At 38.5% G+C, this 23,560-nt stretch overlaps 1 protein-coding gene across 1 annotated transcript in view; it reads left to right on the top strand.

The window, feature by feature from the left end:
- LOC107220928 (Down syndrome cell adhesion molecule-like protein Dscam2) overlaps positions 1-23,560 on the top strand; it is a 182,430-nt gene that overhangs the window by 91,187 nt on the left and 67,683 nt on the right. The window contains exon 4 of the mRNA XM_046736696.1: positions 13,898-14,084. Within this exon, the coding sequence (XP_046592652.1) occupies positions 13,898-14,084 (187 nt within the window). The remainder of the gene's footprint in view (positions 1-13,897; positions 14,085-23,560) is intronic.

The following is a 23,560-nucleotide window of genomic DNA, read 5'->3' as shown; positions in this document are numbered from 1 at the left end:
CAGATAAAATCGTGTTATTTTCTTTGTAGTTTAGAGATTCCACTCCTTAAGCAAAGGGGACTCTTATTCGTCATATTTGCACAAAAAAACAACATTGAACGTAAAAACCCATAAAAACATTTTATTTAATTTCATTTTCATATTCCTCCAAATTCAACATTACTCTTGAAGGCCTGATTTAATACCTTATAAAATTTTTATCCGGGCATCGAGTCAAATCCATTCATCGTTAGGTTTTTCAATGAGAAATCGAAACTCAAAAGAATCCTACAAAAAGCTGCTGAGACGACTCAAATCGTAATGATCCATTATTAGTCAGAACGAAGGTGACATTTTTGATTATTAATTTATTTTTTTTCTAATGCCAGAACAAGGTCTGAAAACTACTTTTTGCAGTACAAAAAATACCACACCATTATCTTGGCAAATTTCTTGCAGAAGACTAAAACAAGTATAACTTTTTCCACGCGTTATTTGAATGAGAAAGAGGTAATTAGACGAGGTAAAACTTTCAGACTTGAGTTAAAAACTTTAAAATTCGTCAGGAATTCGAAGTAGAGCAAAAAGGTACGCTTATTATTTTCGTTATCTGTTCCAACGAAACGAGTCTGTGAAGGTATCCTCACGTCACGGATGAGAGAACATCTCGCATGAAAAGGGATTTACATAGGAAGTATGGATGCATATATTTCGCATGAACAATACGTGCAAATGTTCATGCATGCCCGTGCACCGAGCCCTGTTCCTACACTCTCGACACGCATTTGGAGAATGTAACTCCGGCCACCGGTGAACCTGCGTTCCCTACGCCTATTATAGTTACAAACCTACGATCGTGCATGTGTAGAGTCGTGTGATACGTATGCCATGCATGCATGTAACGCGCATACAAAGCGTTTGAAGGGCCCCGAGTACTGTTGTTTTTACCTCTTATTGTAGTATTTCAAAGCGTATCAAACGGACGACAAAGTGCACGACTGACGATGAGATATAACGGAGGGCCTGAAGCATAGCATTGCAGGATAGCGTTGCAGGTCTTTCCATTATCCTGTATCCTCATCTTTATTCTTCTTCTTGTTTTCTCCTCCCTCGTCATTCGTTGATATTTTCTACCGATTCTTGTACGATATTGTTCTACACGATAGTCTATGAGGGTCGTTCGATTGTTTTATCATACAGTTCATTGTCAGCTGTAAGGATTCACAGTGTCTACCATAGTTGTGGCATTTTTACAATTCCAAAGAATTTTTACAATCACTGAGAAATCAAAATTCCACGAAAATCACACGAATCAAATGCTTTGACTATTGCTTGCGCATATTAAATGAAAGCTTTGGTTCAAACAGTAACTGTAACCGCTACCAACAAGTATAGCAATTAATGTGGCAAATGTTAAATAAATTAAATATAGGAATGAACGAAATATTTCGTTGAATGAAGTTTCGTTGATGATTTTATCATCCAGCGTTTTTGTAACTAACTGAAGATGTGAGGAAAAATTCCATTATCATTGGGTGATGACGAGAGAGTTTTGTTTTATACAAAAGAAATGCGTTTTACGCCTATCACTAATTAAAATTGGGTGAACAACTTACGGTTTTGACATTAAGATGTCACGTTTATTAAACAGCTACCATTCAGTCGCATTTTATAGTACGGTCTTGATCTTCGAAGCAATATATTTTACAGAATTAGATACTCTGCAAAAGGGTCCTGTAAGCAGAATCGGTAACCCAAATAGTTCGAAGGTTACAAGCTTCGAAAGTCAATTTAATGAAAAATTTCGTCCTTCGAGATTTATTGACTAGTTCAAATAGAAAAACTTCTAATTTCAGCGATTTTTTTGTACTACGACCAAGTTTTTTTTTCACATAAAAATATTTCTTCCGAACGAAACATTTTGGTAAATGTATTGGAAAAAAAAACTCGATTATTCAAGTGCGATGAATTATTCTTACGAATCTTACGTCATTCTCAAGGCTACCACGAAGTTGAGCATCGCTGTTTATTTTTCCGCTAACGTGGGGCGCATGAGGCATTAGTGAAAAGGTCTCCTACACGTCTTTCCTGTAGTGAGACCCCGACTGAGAAAAATTAAGCCCCATTCAGAGCGCCGTCGCTCTAAGAAATTAAATTCACAAATAGAAACGTCTGAGTTAAGAAATATATTCATATAAAAACCTCAGTGAAAACCAGATGCGGTTATTCGCGATGCCTTGTGCCTACTGTCACTCGAAAGTCGTTAGCGTTCCTTGAAAATGTTTCAGACCGATGGACCGAGCCCTGAGGATGAAAAAACAATTTCTCTCATCTGTTGTATTTTCAACCAAATTTTCTTCATTTTCTTTACACGTTGAGAAACAATTCATTTCTTGTTGTTACAGTTGCTGGAAAATTTTAATAAATTGTGTATCAATGCGACATCGGTTTAAATATAATTCCCACTCAACAAAAATGTGGCAGAAGTAATTGTTCAGTGTGATAATACAATTATCAATATTAAGTTCATTTTTAATTTATTGCTACATTAAATCTGCTAACTTTACTACGCTATTTTCATCTAAACGAGGCCTTAAAACCAATGAATTGCGACACCGATATTAAATTATCGCAATAGTTACAAGAAAATATAATACGAATCATTGTAATAAAAACGAATATTAAAACGTACGAAATTCACTAGTCAGAATTGGAAAACTAATTTTCATTTTTCGTCGAGAACTGTTTTTTGCTCATGGCAAGAAATGAAAATAGTCGAGGACTGCGTAATAAACATAATAGCCATAAACAGAAATTGCTCTCGAGGATACTTTCGGCAAACGAAATCCGCGCGTTACAGTTCGAAACGATTCAAACTCCATCCGCAGCCTCATCCTGTGTTCGCCGTGAGTGCATGGCTGGATGGATACGGTCTGTATATTTGCGAACCGATAAATTACGCAGTTCCTAATTTCCGGCAGAATCTCCCCGGATAGCCAGACGGACGAAATGGTCCATGCTACAGTATAACGTTGGCAGAGCCGAAGCGGATGCAGGGGCGATCCTCCCTGGATTCCCGACCAATAATTGATTGGCAGAATTGGAGTGCAGTAACGCTATTGTGGCGTATAAGCTGCAGGGACAGTCCAGGTTGGAAATTCTTCCCGACCGAGATTGAAGAGGTTCACTCGCTGAAACTCAATATCCGCGCACCGAGAAAAATCACGTACGAAATGCGGCTACAGAGAAGTTTAGATGGATTTCTTATTTTACTCCTTTTTTTTTTTTTTATTTTTTTTATATCAATGCCAGTTGGTACAGTTTGAGGAAGAACGATCTGGCAATTCGTCAAATAGTTGTCAGCTGGAACTAAAAAAAGTACTCAATGTGACGACACCCGTGACAAATAAAATCTATAATACGTATAAAGAAAAAAAAAAAAAAAACGAGCCGGAAAAATTGTTTTTTCGCGATACTCTTCGTCACCATGAAAATGGAAGAGTCTGTTGGTCTTTTCTACAAACTTTTGCGAAAACGGCCGAGTGAAAACTCTGAAATTGATAGGGCTTGACTGCGAAATAAAAAAGTTGCGAAGGTAAAATTAGAAAAAAAATAAATAAATAAAAACACGAACCACTAATTCTAAACTACTTTAATTCCAATCAGCTCTCACGGCTGTTTAATTCCCCCCAGTGTTTTTCCACTTGACGAGAAAATACAGCTCATTCAAGGATATTCTTATCATTTTATTTTTAAACGGGAAACGGAATATGCCATACGCACGTGACGGAATGTCGAGTTCATGGAACATCGAGGTAGCTTGAGGCGCGGTACGTTTTTCACGGTAATTTAAAACCCCTTTTCTGTTCTGCAATTCAGTCCAATGGCTGGTGCGTTAACGACTAAAAAGAAGGGATGTAATTCACCACCTATTACACGAATATTCACACAATTATCTAGTACTTGAAACGAAATTTCAATAACTCAAGTGAAAAAGAACTCACCCACAAAAACAAATTTCTTAATCATAAAGTAATTTATTCTGATAAAATTTTTAAAAAAATCAAAATTCCATATTGATACAAGGAAATAATTTATCCGTAATTTAAATAATTTTGCAACAATATTAACTCTTTAAGAATAATAATACAAATCAGTGAGATAAATTTGCGAAACGGCACACGTTCTCGCATGAATCGTGATAAATTTTTTCTGCAGCTGTGAAAATGATGATTTTTTGGGTACAATTATCCTGTTATTATTTTTCCTGTGAGAGTTAACGCGCTTTACGCAGGTGTAGCTTGAACCTTTCGTAGAGGTAAAATGAAGACTGTACTCTGCAGCAGTGAAGGCGATATTATTGCGAGCATGCGGTCGGGAACTCGGGTGTTTGCCATGGTGATTAACAAACACGGAGAGGCCAATACTTTTCCAGTATAAACAAGCTTCCCAAATAGCAAATAACGAACCTTTGATTAGTTTTTCAACTTCCGCGACTGCTGCAGCACCCGTCTCTCTCTCTCTCTCGTTTTCTCTCTCTTCTTCTCTCTCTCTCTCTCTGACTACGTATTGGTTTATATATTTTCCGCGGTTTTCCGCGTCTGCACCGTCAGACCGACTGTTCGATTCGATTCTGCCGAAGCTGCGGAGTGCAAAGTTTTGATTGAAAGCTTTCAGATAATCACGAAATAAATTTTAACCGTACTTCTTGTGCGTATTGCGCATAATCGCATACGTACAAATTTTCGCGTCGTTTACTGACGCAATATATTGAAATCTAATTTTCTCCATTGATCGATATTTAGTCGGTGATTTTATATTGGGGTTAAACTAATCGAAAAAAAAATGAGATGACACTAGAGGCTCAAAAATTCTTTGCTAAGCTAATCTATTGAATTTTGCGACCGATCACCTCATTGAATTCTCCGCAGATTATCTAACTTTGATTTTGGGTATAAAAATAATGTATTCGTAGCTAAATAGTGCGATTATCATTTGTAAATCATGTCAATATTAAGCATCGAGCTTTTTTCAAAAACAAATCTATCTTAGACAATTTGTAGTATACTCATTTGGAAATAAAAAAAAGCCATTATGCATGAAAGTCGGATGAGCGCTATAGATTTTTCGGCGAAGAAAATAGTTCAGTAATGTGATCTTTTGAACGTTGTTAACGACAAGGTTTTTACAGTTGAAGTTCAGTGGTTGAGAATTTTTTTCTAAATCACACAGACATTATTTGAAATCGCATTCAACCTGCGACAAAGTTTAATTACACTTTTTAAACCCTTTTTTCAGCCATGTTTTTGTGTCGGCACATTTTCGAGCTGACAAATTCCCATCCCATTCAAAGTTACTTCGAATAACTCAGGCTATTGGCGACAATGAAGGACGACATTATGCATGTGAGTCGCGTTCGAAATTAATTGGGGGTTTCTCTGATGGAGGTGTGCAATGACAGAAGATAAAATTGGAGAATAATTCGTCGCAAACGAAGGGATATGGACGGGAGAGACTAAGCCACAGGATTTCCACGCAGCCAATCACTGGCCCAAATAAAAATGAATTATCGTCTCGAATACGTGTCATATGTATATATATATATATGACTATGCCGCAATTCTGCACCGAATTCGTGCTAGACGTACCAAATGATTTGGAGTTATCGTGCAGTGGTCGCGATGAAGTTGTTTTGTTTCAATTTATTCTGAAATCAGTGCAGAGTTAGCGGACGTGCCGAAAACTGAGCCTTGATTTTCCTTCTCCAGTTCAAAAAATTTCGCAGTCATACGCTAGGAAGTCAAAGTCTCAAAAATTTCATTCAAAATTAGTGAAAAGCTCACTTCACACCCGTCACAGCGATAATAATTAGTAAAATTTAAACCGTCGAAACATCTCCGTTTTATAATTGTCGCATTTCGGAAAATCCAGCAAGACAAGCTGCAAAAATATCTCGAAAGTTTCATTATTTTTATTAATTTTGTTTCTAGTTAATTCTATACTTCTTCAGTTTTTCAGTAACCATACTGGGCAATTTCTCCGGGAAGTGGAACAATGCGAAGAGGTCGATGAATAGCCAACCCAAGAATGCGCGAGTGAAATTTTTGGTCGAATGTGAATCACGGTTATGTGTCAGGACGCAGTTGAACCTTGAAAGTAAACTTAATAGCCGTGATGAAATTTCTCGAATAGCTTTTTGAATGATTTGGTTACTACGATATACGCGCAATTAGCTACCTCGAGTTTTATTGAGCAGAAATATATCCGCACAGTCTTTCATGCGGTAATAATCACATTTTTTTTCTCTACGCTAACCATTTTCACACCACTACTGTAAAACTTGGTTTGGTACCTGCAAGTTATTTAGCATTTTTATAATATGAAGCACCAAGATAAATGGGTATTTACTCACTTAACTTCAGCCCTGATTACTTGAAAAAACTTTTTACGTCAAATCTTTCCGCGGAAAAAGGGCTATCCAATTTATCGGATAATCTCGATATCGAAGTTTTTCAAGTCAGTGCAAATTCAAATACTATACTCGAATTTGACGAGATTTGAAAGATGGACAATACCTGCTAGGCCAAACTTTTTGTTTACTCCGGTTCACGACATTTAGAATTCGAGAAATGTGCTTGGAATTTGGCGATTATGCGTAAACTTTAAGGTTTTAACAAAGTTCGCCAATTTCCTTCATTTTTAGTTCGATACATTATTAATCCGTAGTTGCGATCGTCAAATTCTGACTCAACGACCTATAAAAATTTTCAGTTCCTCGGCTGCGTTTTTCCAATGTTGTTTATAATTGAATAAAACGGGTATAAAAAAGTGAAGCAGATATTTCGATCAATCAATATTCCGTGATAATGTAATGATAACATTTATTGAAAAAATTATTTGTATTTTTGTTGCTATTCCCAACATTGTGCGATAAAATTATCTCACGATGTTTGATTAGACCATTCTAGCACCTCTGCTTGCGGGATTTGAAAATATCGGGATATTCTCAACTTCGCGCATTTAGTTCCCAAGAGAGAAGAAACTAATTACACTTGAGTCTCCTCTGGTTAAAAACTTTTCGAATTATCCGTGAGTCAATGTTGGTTAGAAATAATGGTAACTGTATTTTTCCGTTCCAGATCGAGCGGATTAAAAAATGAGTACCTACAATCACATTTCGACGTTTGTCTTTTTTTTTTTCATTTTCGAACATACTGGAAGGCGGACATTTTCTCTCAGGGGCTTATTCTGATATTTTATCAGTTGCCGCGATGAAACGGTGGTGATAATGACAAAGCTCGACGTCTTTGGGGCGGCTAATAGTTTTACGCTCATTTCCTGTACGACACAACCTCAATCGTCGAAAAACGAAACAAACAAGACACAAAACGTGTGCAAAATTGAACCATCAGTATATAGACTGAGAGAAATTTGTCCATAGGATGAAATAATTGCTGAAATCAAAGATAATAAAAGAATTATAGGGTGAAGAGTTCAAGTTGGTAATTATTTAAAAAAAAAAAAAAAACGTTCGTTCGCGTGTCGGAAAAACTATTTTGGTATTCTAAAAACATAATGATCATGGGTCGGTTCTATCTTTGAAATATCAAAGAATTAATGCCGAGTTTCTCTTGTTAACTCTGTCTAAAAGATGCCATAACCGTGTGAAGATACTATCCAACCCAAAAAAATTGACCTCCATAACTTGAGTAGCCCTTTCACTGTAGCAAAGTAATACGATTTCGGAATAAGGCCTCCAGAGATTCGGTTGGCGATAACGAGAAGCAATTTTCGAAGTGCAAGTTGTGTGAGAGCAGCGCGTGTTTAGGGGGAGAGGAGGTGACCAATCCATACATCGAGTTCGACAGAAAAGGGCTAATAAGCGGGCTCGTCTTTTCCTGAAAGTGTCCAATCAGGTCGAAAGTCGGAGGTGCTTGTTAGCGATCAGCGATAGCCGCCTGGCCGCTGTATTTTTCCTCCCGACGGCGATGAATCGAATGGAACGCGGAAAATGAAAGGGTCGAAAAGTAGGCTGCCGCCGCTGTAGGTTTCGGAGTCCGAGTCAGATTCGATTTTCTTCCCGGCAGCAAAATCTTCACGGTTTTCTGCCAGACCATCAAGCACAAGACTGTTTCGGATTAGGACTGTTTGAAAAAAACATTTTCTTGCGGATCGAAGTCTAAGCGTTATATTTTGCCTGATTAAGAATCTTCTTGAAGTATGAATTTTTAGATCGAGTCTAAGAGGTGAATTTTACTTATTCACATTTGGTATGAAAAAATTACACTCAGTCCAGTTTCGTCGCGGAATTATGCAAAATAATCATGCAGTTCGCTTTGACAGTGGGACTGCAGGTTGTGTTTTTATATAGATAATAACATATTTGATCGCGTGTGCCTTGGAAAGTCGGTTTCAGTCCGCCATTTGAATGAAAGATGTGAAAAGTCCCGATTTTATTAATACCTGGCCTCTGGTTGGCCCAATGTAATAAAGAAGCCATATTAATTTTTGGATACATACAATCACATCCATTGAAGATTAAATTCATAATTATTTTGAAAAATCCCGTGACGAAACTGAGATAAGCTTTTTTTACGTGTTATTTGTATAGGAAACAAGTCGAAAAAACTGTTTTTTCGCGATACTTTTCATCACCATGAAACGGGAAGAATCTATCGGTCTGTCCGATAAACTTCAGCAATGATCTCGAAAATGGCCGAGTGAAATGTATGAAACTCGTAGAACTTGGTAGCCAAATGAAAAAGTTTTGAAAGCAAAATTAGAAAAGGAAAATTCTAGACAACTGCAAAGTATATGCTATTTAAAAAAAAAATATACATGTATAAACTGGGAAAAACATAATCGGTTATTCAGAAAAAGTAACAAGGAGGTAAAAGTATATGTTTGTCGGTTAAACATTGAAAATCGATTTATTTCCGGTAGAACCGTAAGTTCAAACTGAACGCAATATGACGATATTTCATGTCCATCATTTCGTTGTAAAATTTTGTAAGCTTTAGATTTTTTCATCGAGCCGGTCCTGAGATCACCACGGGAGTTTATCGGAACAAACCAACATTTTTCTAAAAACCTGTTTTTCGGATTCTAGAGGTTCGAAAACGTAAAGTTTCGATGAAACTGGAAAAATCGATTTTCGACCGAAACCAAGCGCTCAGTCACGCCGCCTCAGGAAGTTACGGGGAGTTCATATTGTATTTGTATTTACATTCAAGAACCGACGATCAAGCCCGTACGACCTAAGAAAATAAGGTTTCCCGAAACTTTTGAAATGCTATCGTTATTGAAGAAACTCGACTGGGTTCATTATTTACAGACACTTCCACGCGTCCTGATGAACTTTGCCCTTTGCTTGTTCACCTATAGCTAAAGTACTCAATTTTGCAGGTGGCCAGTTGGCCTTTCGAGATCAGGTACGTGTAATACGTGCCAGCGCAGTAATCTCGACGTTCATAAATTTCAGACATTGAAACTCCGGGGAAATGTATAATTTGAGTTCACATGAAGTTCTGTATTTTTAGAAACGTAATTTCAAACACTCAACGTCACATAATTATGTTCCTGATTTAATTAAATTGTGCAAGAAAGTATCGTTTTCTATAAATGAAGCTGTAGGGTTTTCAGTAAGAAAATAGTAATATTGATTCATCAGTCCATTCGTGAACTTATTTGATCTTATAAACATTGAATTCATATAATATCCTTGGAAACCTTGCACATCGCTTCATCGAAATTTCACTCTCAGTGTGTCCCGAAATTAGTACCAATTTCCAGAAATGAAAAAGTAATGGGATGTAATATCTCGATTCAGGTTGAAGGATTTTGGAGGTATTTCTATTTGCTCTTTCTCCATTCAGCTATGATTCCCCTGAGTAAATTGGGATTCAGGTTCATCATCATTGTCTGACTTTAGGTATCGCGGCAGACAACACGTGCTGGACAAACCAGGCCTCATTTTTACGGTGTTCGATTCGCATCTCGTTCGTTTTATACGTTCAGCTCCACTTTATCCGAATTCGTTTCCATTTCCTCATCTCGACCTCCAAGCCTATTTCAGTCGCCCAATCACCCGGCGCGGCGTCTTCTTTTCTCATCTTATTCCGCCTCTTCTCCGGCTTCTTATTGCTTTCGAATTTCGAGGGAAATTAAATTCTGATCGTTCCCTCCGTAGCTACCTACATAAGCAGTCGGTGTTGCTATATAAAATCACATAATCGAATCAGGATGTCTTCTGGTACTGACATGGACGTGAATTGAAATGCTTGTCGGATTATATAAAGTTGGTTGGAACTTTTGCGAAGTGTAAACTTTTTCACGTTGACAGCACGTGGTTTACTGAATGATCGACTACTAAATGATGCGTCATTCCACGGTACAGTCAATTAAACTGCACAGCTGTTCCAATTTGTTTCATAATATAACATCATTCCATTGAGAACATTTATTCATCGTCAGCCGTCAATTCTATGCACGTAATGCGATATAATGCAGCGAGTCAGCAAGTAAAGCACCGATAAGCCATACCCACTTACCACTTTCCGAAATCACATACATTTCAGAATTGTTTGAACATTAATTTATTGTATACTGCACCGCATGGTATCGTATTTGAATCGCAAAAGTATACGCAGAAAGAATCGTGGCGAGTACCTCGATTTACAAACTCTCTGAAGTCTGTTATTACCATTCTTCAGATATATTATAAACCGTTTGTGTTATTCTGGCAAATAGAATGATGAATTGCAATCGAGATTAAATTGGCGAACAATTTATTCACGAGGTGTAAGCTTTTTAAAATCCGTTCTGCAGTTTATTAATCGTCAGCAATCGATGATAGGTAATCTTTTAAACAGACAATTTCATCGCAATAACCAAATCGCTGATACCTGATATGAATTTGAAATAAGTTTCAAAAAGACTGGATTTTATATTGACTTCTAGCGAGACTTTGACTCTGCAAGAATAATCGTATTTTTTCCAATTCGTCCGTATCATCATATCTCACGCGATGTATTATTTAAAACCAGGCATTTCTTCGTGTCGTTTCCCTTTTTACTATACGCAGGAATGAGTGAGGCATGTCTGAAGCCAGTCATAAACTTTAGATACTTTGAAATACAACAAGTCTACGGTTTGCTATCGATCGCCAATATACGACTTCGCATTTCGAAGCAGCACGCCTCGACTCTATTATCGAATTAAATTCGAAGGAAGGCCTAATAAATAATTCGAGCACTGAATTATTTTAGCCTTGGTTCTAGTCGATCAGTCTGATGAATACCTTGCGATGCAACCCACAAGATCACAGAAGGAGAGAAAGAGAGAGTCCGTTTCTCGGTAGAGCTTAACGTTATTTACGTTTGTACAAGTTCGCCAAGAACTATTTAACGTGGATTGCCAATTTCCAAAAGTAGATTTATGGATAGCATGTGTTTCGCAATGAAACCAACAACGATTGCAGCAACATCGACGGTCTGGCCAATAAATTTTACTAGCCGGGTCGTTAAGGTCGCGGTAATTGCAGGACTGAGCGGAAAACGGGTTCTAATAGATTTCTATTTTTTTCCCCAAAATTGGCTACATCATTTTCTTTTTATTCTCTGTCTGCACTGCAACAATATAAATATAGGTGAAGTATGATTGACGATACGTAAGGACTTACGTGAAGTTAGCCTCCCCAAATAAGGAAAGAAAACTTTCTCAAAATTGTTCCAACTTGTTTCGATACTTCTTGACGTTGTTTCAGATGGACATAAAATTCGTCTCGAAATTTTCGTCAGAAAAATCGAAAATGAGTTTTTACTCTCAATTTGGTTGCTAGCAAGTTGCTTTAGAGAATTTAAACTGTTCACAGTTGTTCCAGATTATTCTAGTCATACTGCGTGTCATTCCATAGTCAAGCGATTTTCGGGCAATAGTGTGGCAATATATTGAGCACAATACCATGTCGTTCAGAAATAATGCAAGTGAAAAAAGAAAAAAACAAAGTTTCTCAAGGTAATAGGTTAAACCTCATGTAGGTCGACTAAAGAAATTGAGGCAGTGTTTGAGGAAAAAAAACCCTGATCGTGCACCCTGGGGTGCAAAAAGCTGTAAAGAATCTTCGACAACTGTGCGAAACTATCTCTGCTTCTCTCTATGGACTAGAAAAAACTAGGGGTAGTTGGTAACTGTAGTGTTTCACCGCCTCCTTTGCCACCGAATGAAGATCATTTAAGATGATATGGAAGGTAACTGCGGAGTATCTGTCACGATCCGTTTTATTGTTTATAATAAAAGAATGTAAACTAAACGTGCTATTACGCGTCTTCGAGGATTGAAAGTAAATTTACCGTTTCGTAGTAAATATCGGCTCACTGCTGAAAAACAACAGCGTGGTCCAAGAACTTCTAGGTAACCATATATGTGTTATGATGAAATGGGAAATGGGTCACGCTGACACTTGCCTATTCATTTAAAGGATCCGTTCTGATTTGAAATTCATTCAATTAAAACAAAATCCCAACAAGGAGAATAATGAGGGAATAAAACATGAAGAAATCTGCAGTTTGGGCTAAGTTGGCACAGTGACAGTACTTGGAAAAAAATTTGATTCTCGAAATTGAGGCTACTTTTTCAAATTAAAAAAAAACAAACTTTCATACTTACGAAAAATTGTAATTCATGGTAGGTTGCACGGTTTTAAATAATCTTTTAATATCTCAAATAGTCCCAGTTTAGTCTATTCCAGACATAATAGCTGATAATAATCCATTCGGTGAAGGCACTGCCAATGGTGCGTTTGATAATCCGAAGTCGAGCAAAGGGACGGTTTCGACCCACTTGTCTAGGTAACATCTCTTTTACACGAATACACAAAGGCACTCGGGAGAGAAATATCACAAAGACCGTAAGAATAACCGTTCCGCAAATGGAAAAGTAAGGGCCCGCCTCGTTGCGCAATATTACGAGTATACCTTGGGGTTCCACGCCTCATCGTGGACTTACAGGCGAAACCGTCATGGCGGTACTCCGAAGCAGCTAAAACGGGGCAGCCAAACCGCAGAATAAACCGCTCGTCCAATACTTCATGCAAGTCCCAACCGTCCGAGCTTAAGATCATTTCCCGGTGGCCGCGTAGCGCGGGAAGGGAAGATGAAATTTTCCCAGTTCTTTTATCTCCAGGTGGGCGGTTCTCCGCTGCCCCGGGAAATATATGGAGGCAGAAATTGAACTTTTAGAGGACCAGAGTGCCTCTGGCCTCCCTCCGTTCCCGCCGATTAGCGTGACGTCTCATTGTCAGCTGTGGGCTTCCCGAGGGCGCGGTGATTTGAGGGGATGGTGGTTTCCTTCGCTTCCAGAGGCGCGACCCTAAGGGCCAGGACACGGAGCCTTGGATGAAGTCGTAAGTATTTAACGAGCCGAGATACCGTCGCCGTCTCTCGCTTCGTTTGACAAGGCAACCCGTCGGTATCAACGCAGCTCCCCGTTTCGCGTGAGGCAACGATGCTTCTTGGTAGCAGACCGCCGACTTATTGCCGATACGATATTGCACCAGCTAATTACGTCTGATCGAAAACCAACGTCTCGAAACATTCTTCGACCACGTGTCAACTATCGGTGCGCTTGTATCTTTTACCAAGGGTTGTGACAGCCCTTCGGTCTCCTGTCCATTGATCAAACTCAACTATTGATTATCGAAAACGACATATTCGACGGTGCTCGATGGTCGTCTTGAAATTGTACGAGTTTCATTATTCGTCGACTACCACATTCGCATTCGATACGCAAGCAAGCTGCGGTAAATATACCGTCGCATATTTTCAGCTCATCGCTAATCATACTTCCATTGATCAGTGAACGGTTAGACTTCGTTTACCAAATGTATAAAATCTACATAACGTGTAATTGTCTGTTTCAGCATGTAGCTTCGAGCTCGCGGTCGGTCAGCAGGGCCCATTTTTCATCCAAGAACCACCCAGCACTCTGGTATTCTCCAACACAACCGGGTCTCAGCTGAGTTGTTCCGCTCATGGAAGTCCGACTCCGCATGTCACGTGGACGACAAGTCCCGACCAGAGGCCGGTTACGGCAGTACCTGGTCTACGGTAAGTTCCGGACTAAATTCGACCGTAGTTACCTATTTTCACCTTCACACAAAATGCTCCAGGACGTGTACCGTCTACCTACCGCACGTGTTCTCTCACCTCGGCTTTGACCCACCTGAAACACATGCGTGTGTACCAAAGCGGGTATAAAGCTCGTGCGCTACATCGCGGCACCATGCGGCACACATCCTGCGACTTACCTACCTCTTTTCAACGCGCGGCTCGTGATTTATGACTCGGTGCTGAAAGAGATTGCTCTACGGATAACGTTAAGTAACTGAGTGAAATATCGCGGCAGAGTTTCGTACATATAATACTATATATAAACAGTAGCATCTAGTGATAATAGTCGAAAGGCGGTGTATGGTAATGCACTGTATCAGCTTGATGGTGCTAAATCATGTGCGTGTGTTGGTTTCAAGGTATCAACATTTGGTTACAAAAAGACGTAGGTACGTTTTTCTTCAGATCCTCGCAGTATCAAAGAATCCTTATAACATAACCGTGATTGAATCCCAAAATTTTCAGATAAATTCATTGAATCGTCATACGTTGCGTCGTGCGAAGGTGTCTGAGAACCCATAAAAGAAATTCCGAAATGCCATGGAATCCTATACAAAATTTTAAACCCAGATGTATTTCCCATCGATTCCATGAGATGTCGGATCTTTCGTAACGCGGTTACCGTTACAGAGCCTGAATATTTTTACATAACGGTGGTCTTAGTGGCAGCAATATCTTTCAACAATGCACAGAGATGAAAGACAGCGAAAATGTTTACAGCGGTTTTGTTATTCATTCTTCATCTTTTACCATAAGTACTTATAGCTATTATTTTCCTGTTCGGGCTTATATAACCGGCGAATTCAGACTTCAGGGATATCGCCCATTCATATTCAAAAGCTATTCAGGTTTTCCGGCAATGAAGTCAGCGAGCCTAAGCTTCACGGCTGGGTATTTGCATAGGTTTAGGTGTCTCCTCGATCGCCCCCGTAATCCATGGGGTGGTCCGGTCACCGACTTTACGCAGCCGTGGTAAAATTCTCGCGAGAAATTATTCGCGGCGCACAGCTGCGAAGGAAAGTATAAAACACAAAGAGAAACAAACACGTACACGCACGCGCAAACTCACGCTGTGCTTTCAATATCGTCTCCGTGTCTCACTTTCCGGCAGCTTTTACGGTTCTTCATGGCTCACATTCGCCTCACCGCTCTGCGCCGTGCCAACGCGAAATTGGAAAGAACTTTAAACTTTTGAACAGGATTTGTTCTTGCGGGAGCCACAGAAAGTTCGAGTTACCGAGGTGCAGGTATTGACTCAACTGCAGAGTGTATTCCTATCGAGTGACTAGAATCGGGCTGAAACAGTCGGTCTGAGAAATCCATTTCCACTTTTAATTGAAACTTCGCCATCGCCTGCACGCCAGCCTTCCGCGGCACAGATCCCACACCCTTCTCGCCACTTGATATAGAAGACGTGAACCAGTGACGTCACTGTCAGAATTTGTAATCGCATTAGGAAATGCCGATGCTCATATAATACTTTCTCGATGCTGGTCTAAGAAGTGTGGATTCTTTGAAAATGATGGCGACTCTCGTTTCAATATTCCAATTGGGCTCGTAACTCGACTGCTGACTGTTTGCCCCCCTGGGATATATAGATACGAGTATACAAGGTCCTTCAGAAGTTTATTCCAGTGAAGTGAAGCCTCGTTGAAACTGCTTTAATTACTTTCTCGTAACATTTTACATATGAATCAACTTCAACCCCTTTTGAATGGCGTTCGTGCATATTTGACACGACGTAACGAGAGAGTTACACTCTTTTCGCTATTTTTACATTTTTCGATCTTGCACGCGCCCTGCCTAATTGCAAGTCAGTTTCGTAGTTACGTAATATCTAACGGTACCCAATTTTAATCGCAGTACATGAAAGCAAGGTTCAGAGTCTCGTGTCCAACGGATTGTAACCAATTTAGAGGAATCATTCTTTGCGGAGCTAAATTCTTCAAGCTCTTCTCCAGTCTTATGGCACCATTACGACAGATGCAGAAGAACTTTTTACGGGTATTCGGATTAGGTGTGAAGGTCGCGTTTGATGGCAACCTTTAAACCTTTATGTGTATATAACATCTCCTCGGTACTTTGGGTCAGACACGATTACGATTTGGTAAATAATTCCTACGTCCTCATGGCCTCTTTTGTTGCCGAAGTGAAGACGATAACAGTGGTTCGCAAATAACGATGAATATTTTAAAAAATTAAGGCGTAAAATTGAGGTCAATCAGTTTTAATTAGGTTGAAATGATGTTTGTAGAAGACGGTTTTTTGAACAAGATGAGTCATCCGTGTGCGTAATGTCAAAAGAATCTACTGGACCTTTAAGGATTTTGAAGTGATTAGAAATAATATGATCCAAGCTGCTGCTTACAACTCCAAGATTTTCCATTTTCGTATTTTCCAAAGAAATCTTCGTACCTTCCGAATACGATAATTTGATGAATACTCTATGAACGACTGTCTCCTAATAAAACAAGTAGAAAATTCTCGATCGTTGACTCACCAACTCTCTTGAAAATGGAGCAGCAACGAGTACGATAGATGTAAAATTGCACGTTCATGCTAAGTGCACCATTTACGAGGTGCGATCCTTCCTTCTTGCACTATCGCGGTTGGTGTACGCTCCTTATCTGCACGGAAGTGAGTTGCCTGGAGGTGGGAAAATGCGGGTGCAGGAGACTGTGGGATGGTTCCGGTCGCAAAAACACATAACTCACCATAACGTGCTGCGCTGAACAGCCATAAAATTACCTAGAATCCACCCTGCGCGGATAATTATTGTCTCCTTACAGCACCGATCTCGGATAAACTCGGTGTATCTATGTATGATTTGAATTGCAAAACAATTCTTTCAAACATTTAGGAATACTTATACAGAAGTTAAAACAATTTTTTTTCTATTTACAGTTGTTCATTTTCTAAGTTCCATTCTGCAGTCTATTGAATATTTCGTTTTATCACAGATTTCTTTCCATAATACTGTATTCAATCGAATTTCGTTCTTACGTAAACTGTTTTTTTGACAAATTATACTATACTATGTATATAATTGAAATAATGTGTATAACGTTATTCAGGCGAAATGTTGTTTTTCGTTACATGCGATATTTTTACGTTATATGCGAAGATTATTGGAAATAATAATTATTTTTCGCGAGTTCCAATCTTCCGAAGACAATTCACGTAAATCGCTTACTCATATTTGATTGGTAGTTGTGAAATCGTATATTTATTCAAGTCTTTCGTAGCCGTTGATATTTCGCCAGTTCTTTGACGTTTGGTAAAATCATTGTACGTATAAAACACGCGTACAAACGTTCGCTTCCGAGCTTGTTCGTGAATTTTTTAGTAAGAATTCCCCAGAGGCTAGCTCCAGGTATTTCCACAAATTATAAATCGGTCGTTTGTTACGCGCGCCCTTTGCGAGCTTCTCATTCCGGTTTTACGTTTCCAAGTTAATGTTGTTGTTGTTTTTCCAAAAATCTTTTTCGCGGAAACAGAGTATTAGCTAATATTAATACTTTTTATACTTTGCAGAGTTTAAACGACCGTTTTTACGAATTACCAGCCGTAATAATTAATATTGGGTTAATCGCCTGCCTGATACAGGGATTACAGATCAAAAGCGTATAATAATTAATTTTACTCCGAGCTTCGTCAAAGCAGGAATGAGCCGAGAGAGGGAAACTCGGATTCACGCAAAACACTGCGTCCAAATGGTTGTAATAATTGAAATGAATTAATCCCGGTTTGAAGTTAACAATAAATCGATATTTCATCAAGTCACTTGGCATTTCGTTCATTGATTATTCTTTTCTTTACTGAAAAATTGCAATCCTTGCCAATTAAACATTCTCTTTAGAAAAAACTTTTCTCTGAATTTATCCGTGAAAATTTCCAAGCTTCGACCGATTTAGGCAAATTCCGATGATACGTAAACCATTCACTGTAGTGACTGAATTCCGAATAAATGGCCAAGCGATTCGAAAGAAATTTTTGATGAAAATCAACTAGGCATTCAATGGAGACACGATACAATTTTTGTTGAATATCTCGCGACTTCCGGTACATCAAGAAAACTAAGCTTTTTTGTTCCTCCGGCTAGCTTATCGTCAATCTTTCAAATTCCTTTCGTAGAAATTATAGCTTCAATTTTTACTAGCACTGTCATTTATTCGCGTATCTCGCTGTCAGTTTCGTACATATTTTGCATTTTTTGAGCGCCGATCTCGCTCCTCTTCAACTACCGCATTTGTGTCAGGTGAATGCAATGGAGGGAAACAGAGTCCCACGGGAATGCTGGAGCGGCAGCCGCGAGTAGGACAGTTTCCAACTTTTCAACATTTTACGTTTAATTTCCCGACAGGTATGACGGGCGAATTGTAGAGATGGCTGGACTGCCAAAAAAGCAACGAGAGTGAGGAGGACGCGGTGAAAAACCAACGAGTTTCATTTTTCGTTTTCCCTTGATGAAACTAGAGCGGTAAAGGAAAATCTTCCGAGCTATGATCCTGCGCCATGTTTGTCTTCACGTTGAACACACAATCGCCTAGGTGTATTCGGAGTTTGGATTAAGCTCGGATTCACCTGATCTAACACCCCGACATCCCTCGGGGGTATATCCTTATTGTTGATTTTGTCGCTGAGCGCTGGTGTCGATTTGAATAAGCGATCTACACATCGCATCAAAAAATTCGCAGAGAATATGGCTTGAAAAAGTCTCGTCAAATACAAATGGATCCAATCTTACATAAATCGAAAATTAGATAGAGAGGGGAAAACGTTGAAAAATCTCCAGTGGTGTTGTTTCGGCCACTCAATGACAGTGAAAACTAATAAAACAAAATTGTGATTATATTGTAGAAATGATTTCGATCAAATTTAAATAACGAAAGCTAACATAACAACGATTTGAAAAATGGTTTCGTACAAGTTGGAAAGTTCAAAATGATGAAACTCTGGTGTTTTTTAACCAAAACGAATGTTTTCAGCTGAATTTATGACAAACACGAGATCTTAAACATTTCAAACGTCGTAATTATAAGACTTTTTTTTGACGTTGTCGACATCTCAGCTTTTAGCATTCGAATTTTCTCGAATTAATTTCTATTACAGAGTAGAAATTTTATATCATCCGTTTTCATTGACACAAATAACACAACTGGAAATATTTTTAAACGTTTCTTTTGGTTTAGGATCAAACGGACTTATTTCAATTTCACAAAACCTTTTCGGGACATTGAATGTCGATATGAAATTGGATTTGCATGGGCAACAAACTGTAGTTATTGGAAATTGGAAATATTCGAAATGGAAGCGTTTTTTCAATCACTGCAATATCGTTCATTTGAGTACAATGTTAGAATTAATTGAATTAATAAACATCGGTTTTTGTCGATTACTTTCGAATCTTGGGACATCAAAGGCCACGGTCCGCGACGTGAATTCTAATTCAACTCACGTGAGGCAAAAAAAAAAAAACGTATTCACTTCACCGTATAATATATGTATACATTGTTGCAGTATACACGTATTGGTGGATTGTTATTCCAATGAAATTTGCATGTACAGTAGCCGTCATCAAACTGACGGGTGTATCGCGTAATTAAGGCTAATTAATATTCGATCGAATCGTATCCCGGTATTGAGGTTAATTGCCATTTGCACAGCGCATGTACATCGTCTACATTCTCCTACTCCGTCACGACGACGCTCGCGATTACGCATGTCAAGAATTTTCACTCTAGGCTCATGGAGGCATAAAGTTTTTTATGTAAATGGAAATATGCGGTGACGAACAATCCTTTCTTTCAAATTAAGATTCGGTTTTTCGATTTTTCCAGGTGAGCTGCTAGACTTCCCGAAGTGAAGAAGAGATTCTTTAAATATCAAGAACACACTTCACTTTGTCTAAAAATTATTCATACCAAATTTTTTGCCGATAGTTGACCGTTCAAAAATTTAATTCCAGTTTAGATGATATTTATTTACAATTTTAGGAAAATAGAAATGAATTTATTGAAAAAACGAAGTTATATTACCTCTACATTTCCAAATGTGATTGGTTTCTAATTTTTTGTAAACAAGTTATTAAACGTTAAAAATTTGTTGGTTGGAAATATTGATCATGCATATGGAGTATTCCACGTCGAATCGAACGGCCGGTTTCCCTGACCTATTTTAATCTGATCGCCATTTCACAAAATCAAAGTACATACTGAAAGAATGAACTACGAATTTTTTCATATTTCTTCGACACGTGATTTCTTCACGACAACTCAGCCAATAAATTGATTTCAACAATGTTTTGATTTTTCGTTTGAGTTTTGATAAAAAATGCGCGCAAATTATTCGTAACTGAAAAGTGCCCGAATCGAATGGGCTACAATATATTCACAGCATGCCTTCTTCGATGCGAAAGGTTGTCTGAAAACTGCATGGTGGGCGATGCAGTGGTTCGGAAGATATATATTAACAAATATTCACTCAGTAGCGAGAATTCATTACACAAAATAATTTTTAGAAATTTCACACAAAGATGCGAAACTTTTGTACAGAAACTTTTTCCACATGTCATCTCAATTTCGAGCTATGTTAAACTTGAGAAAATGAGAGATTGTTAAAAGCTGATATTTCGACTAGCTGTGGTAAGAAAATGCTTGGTCATGAAAATCTGAAAAAATTTAGATTTAATGCTTTCGATACGAACTTCAAATGAGTAAAATGGCGAAAACATCAAAGGTGGTCAGGGAAAAAATTTCGTTTTCTTCGTTAGATTGGACGTAGAATCCCCAATATACATTCTTGATTCATTATGGAAGGCTAATCAGTTGAACGAATCTTTCTCATCATTGATTAATTTGATCATACAGCTCCACGTATTATACAATTCATATGACGTATGATAGCAGCAGTCATTGCCTTGTTAGTTATTTTATCCTTTTTTAAAATCCAGCTGTCGCCTTTGATCTTTGTGTATGAATTATCGTTACAACACTGATAAATTGACTCGAGAATATCTCCAACAGTATTTCAATTTCTCCGTTACTTTCTACATCTCCGCACGAGTTCGTCGGTCAAAAAAAAAAACAAATATTACTCAGACAAAGAAATGTCGTCGGTAATCGAGTTTTCCGAAAAATCAGTGATTAAGGATTTGATAGGTACGGTTAAAGGAAACGAGATGTGAGTTTGCTTTTTCTTCGAACGAATTGTTTAAAGGAACGAGCCGATCCTTGGATTACAAGAACAGCAGTTCGTTAGAGCCTCGTGAAAGGAAAGTTTGTGGCAACGGACGAAAATCTTGTCCTTTAACGTAAATGAACGTTAAACCGAACGCCCGAAGCTGCGAATGGGGAGTCATAATTAGTAATAGCAATGCAACGGGCGCCTTAAACACGGGGGCTTGCAGGATTACGACTTGGCATTTTAACCGTGACGCGGTACTAAAGCGAAAGAGCTTTAAATGCTTAACTGTTAAATTTATACGATACTCATCGTCAACCTGCCTCGGCATTATCTCGCCTTAAACTACACAACCCCGTAATCCGGAATAAAGTTAAGGGGTCCCGGCAGGAGCGAGATTGCAAAAATGCTAATCAGAAAATCTGCGTCAGCAGGAATTTCGGCAGCCTTTTTTCTAATCTCAACGATGCAGCGCAAAATGCATCTGCCGACACTTCGTAGTTTATCATGCAGACTTCTAACCAAGAAGTCTTGGTCAGTTTTACACAATTTTTCGAAAACGACTTCAATTGGAAAATTTACCTGTTCGAATCAAAAATATATTGCGTTGAAACGAATTTAAATCGAGCGAAATGAATTTATCTTGCTTATACGGTAAGTAAATCACCTGCTGCATTAATAACCAAGTAAAATCCTTGTTTTCGAACATGTCCGAATGAATTTTTCATTTGCGAGTCTGATCTCAAAAACGCGTAAAAATTTCAGGGATTTTTTGGCGATGAGAAAAAAAACTCCTTGAAAAATATTATTGCGAAGTTCGTGTGCTCGTTGTAATGTGAAGATTTGAGAAGTACTCGTCATATTGTTTATACCGAGGTAGAAATTCACAGGTACAGTAATCGCAGCAAAACTAATAAATCAATTGAAAAATTCTACACGCATTATAGCTACCAACCATTCTGCGAAACAGGTGAAACGCAACGGTGATGTGTGAAAATATGAACGCACCTATATAACGGGCACAACGAAGCGGCGGATAATTCCCATTAATCAAATGAGAAATCGACACGTATATTATATATTATATTGTCACATGGGCAATGAATTCTAACCATGCGGAAATTTTACTCGGCGCATGACTGCAGGTTACTATTAGTGACTAACACAGAATTTGCATAATATGCGTGATTTCGTGTTTTCGACTCTGTCCTCGCCTGTTTCATGTGGTTATTTGACCGCGATACGTTTCATTCTAGAACCGTGGTCGTCGAACACGGATCTTGCATTAACACAGCGGTATAGCCACGTATTTCTTTCATTGCGAAAGGTGATCGACAGTCCGCAATTTTAGTAGAATAGCAACGAGAAATCTCTTCAACTCAAACATTCTAGAAAAAGGTTTTTGTGTCGGCTAAGTGTCGGCAACGGCATCTATATTTACATTTAAATTTGAGGAAAATAATATGATACTTACGGTTGATTATACAATATTTATTATCGTAGATAGAAAATTTGGAGTTACCTGGTATCAAATAATTCTTTCTTCCTGTGAGAGAAAGGAAAAGATTATATTTGATGGCTATACTTTTTGTTTCTTGAAAGGTGACGTGGTCCTTTACAAGTTTCGTACATCGTATATTCTGTATCTAAAACTCAATTTGTACAAATAAGTCGGTTAAAAATAATTAGACTTCGCGAATTTAAAAATATATTCATATTCTTTGGCTGTTGGTGAACAAGAATTGCAAATTCCTAAAAGACGAATTTTACTCGTGAATTGGGCAATTGAAAATATTAAAAGTCGATTCAATGAACGCAGAATTCTTTTTTAAGGTGGCCAGAAATGGTAGAACTGTGACCACAATTAATGGCGCATCTACTCTGTTACGCCGTTCCGGAAACACACCACAAATCAGGTTCCGTTGCATTTGCGGTGGATGATGCAGAGTATTGATACAGTGAGCTTTTACAGTTTTGTTTTAGTTTTCAATTCTTTTATTTCACCTTTTGGTCGCTTTGGCACCGAATTGGGACCGTTCAAAATATCCCTTGCAGACCGCAACATTGATCGGACGAAATTTCCAACGCTTCGCAACGTTCCGTTTCTAATTTACGATCGCCGGGGTGCAAACGGTCTATATCTAGCCGATAGGGAAGGTGAACCCACGTCTCTTTTTGACCGAGGCGAAATAAATGCAGAACTTTACATAAGTCGTAAAGGTAACTGGTAA

This window comes from Neodiprion lecontei, chromosome 4, assembly GCF_021901455.1.
Source record: "Neodiprion lecontei isolate iyNeoLeco1 chromosome 4, iyNeoLeco1.1, whole genome shotgun sequence".
NCBI classification, from domain to species: Eukaryota; Metazoa; Arthropoda; class Insecta; order Hymenoptera; family Diprionidae; genus Neodiprion; species Neodiprion lecontei.
The sequence above is the reverse complement of the archived record's forward strand: the minus strand, read 5'-3'. Positions and strand labels throughout refer to the sequence as shown.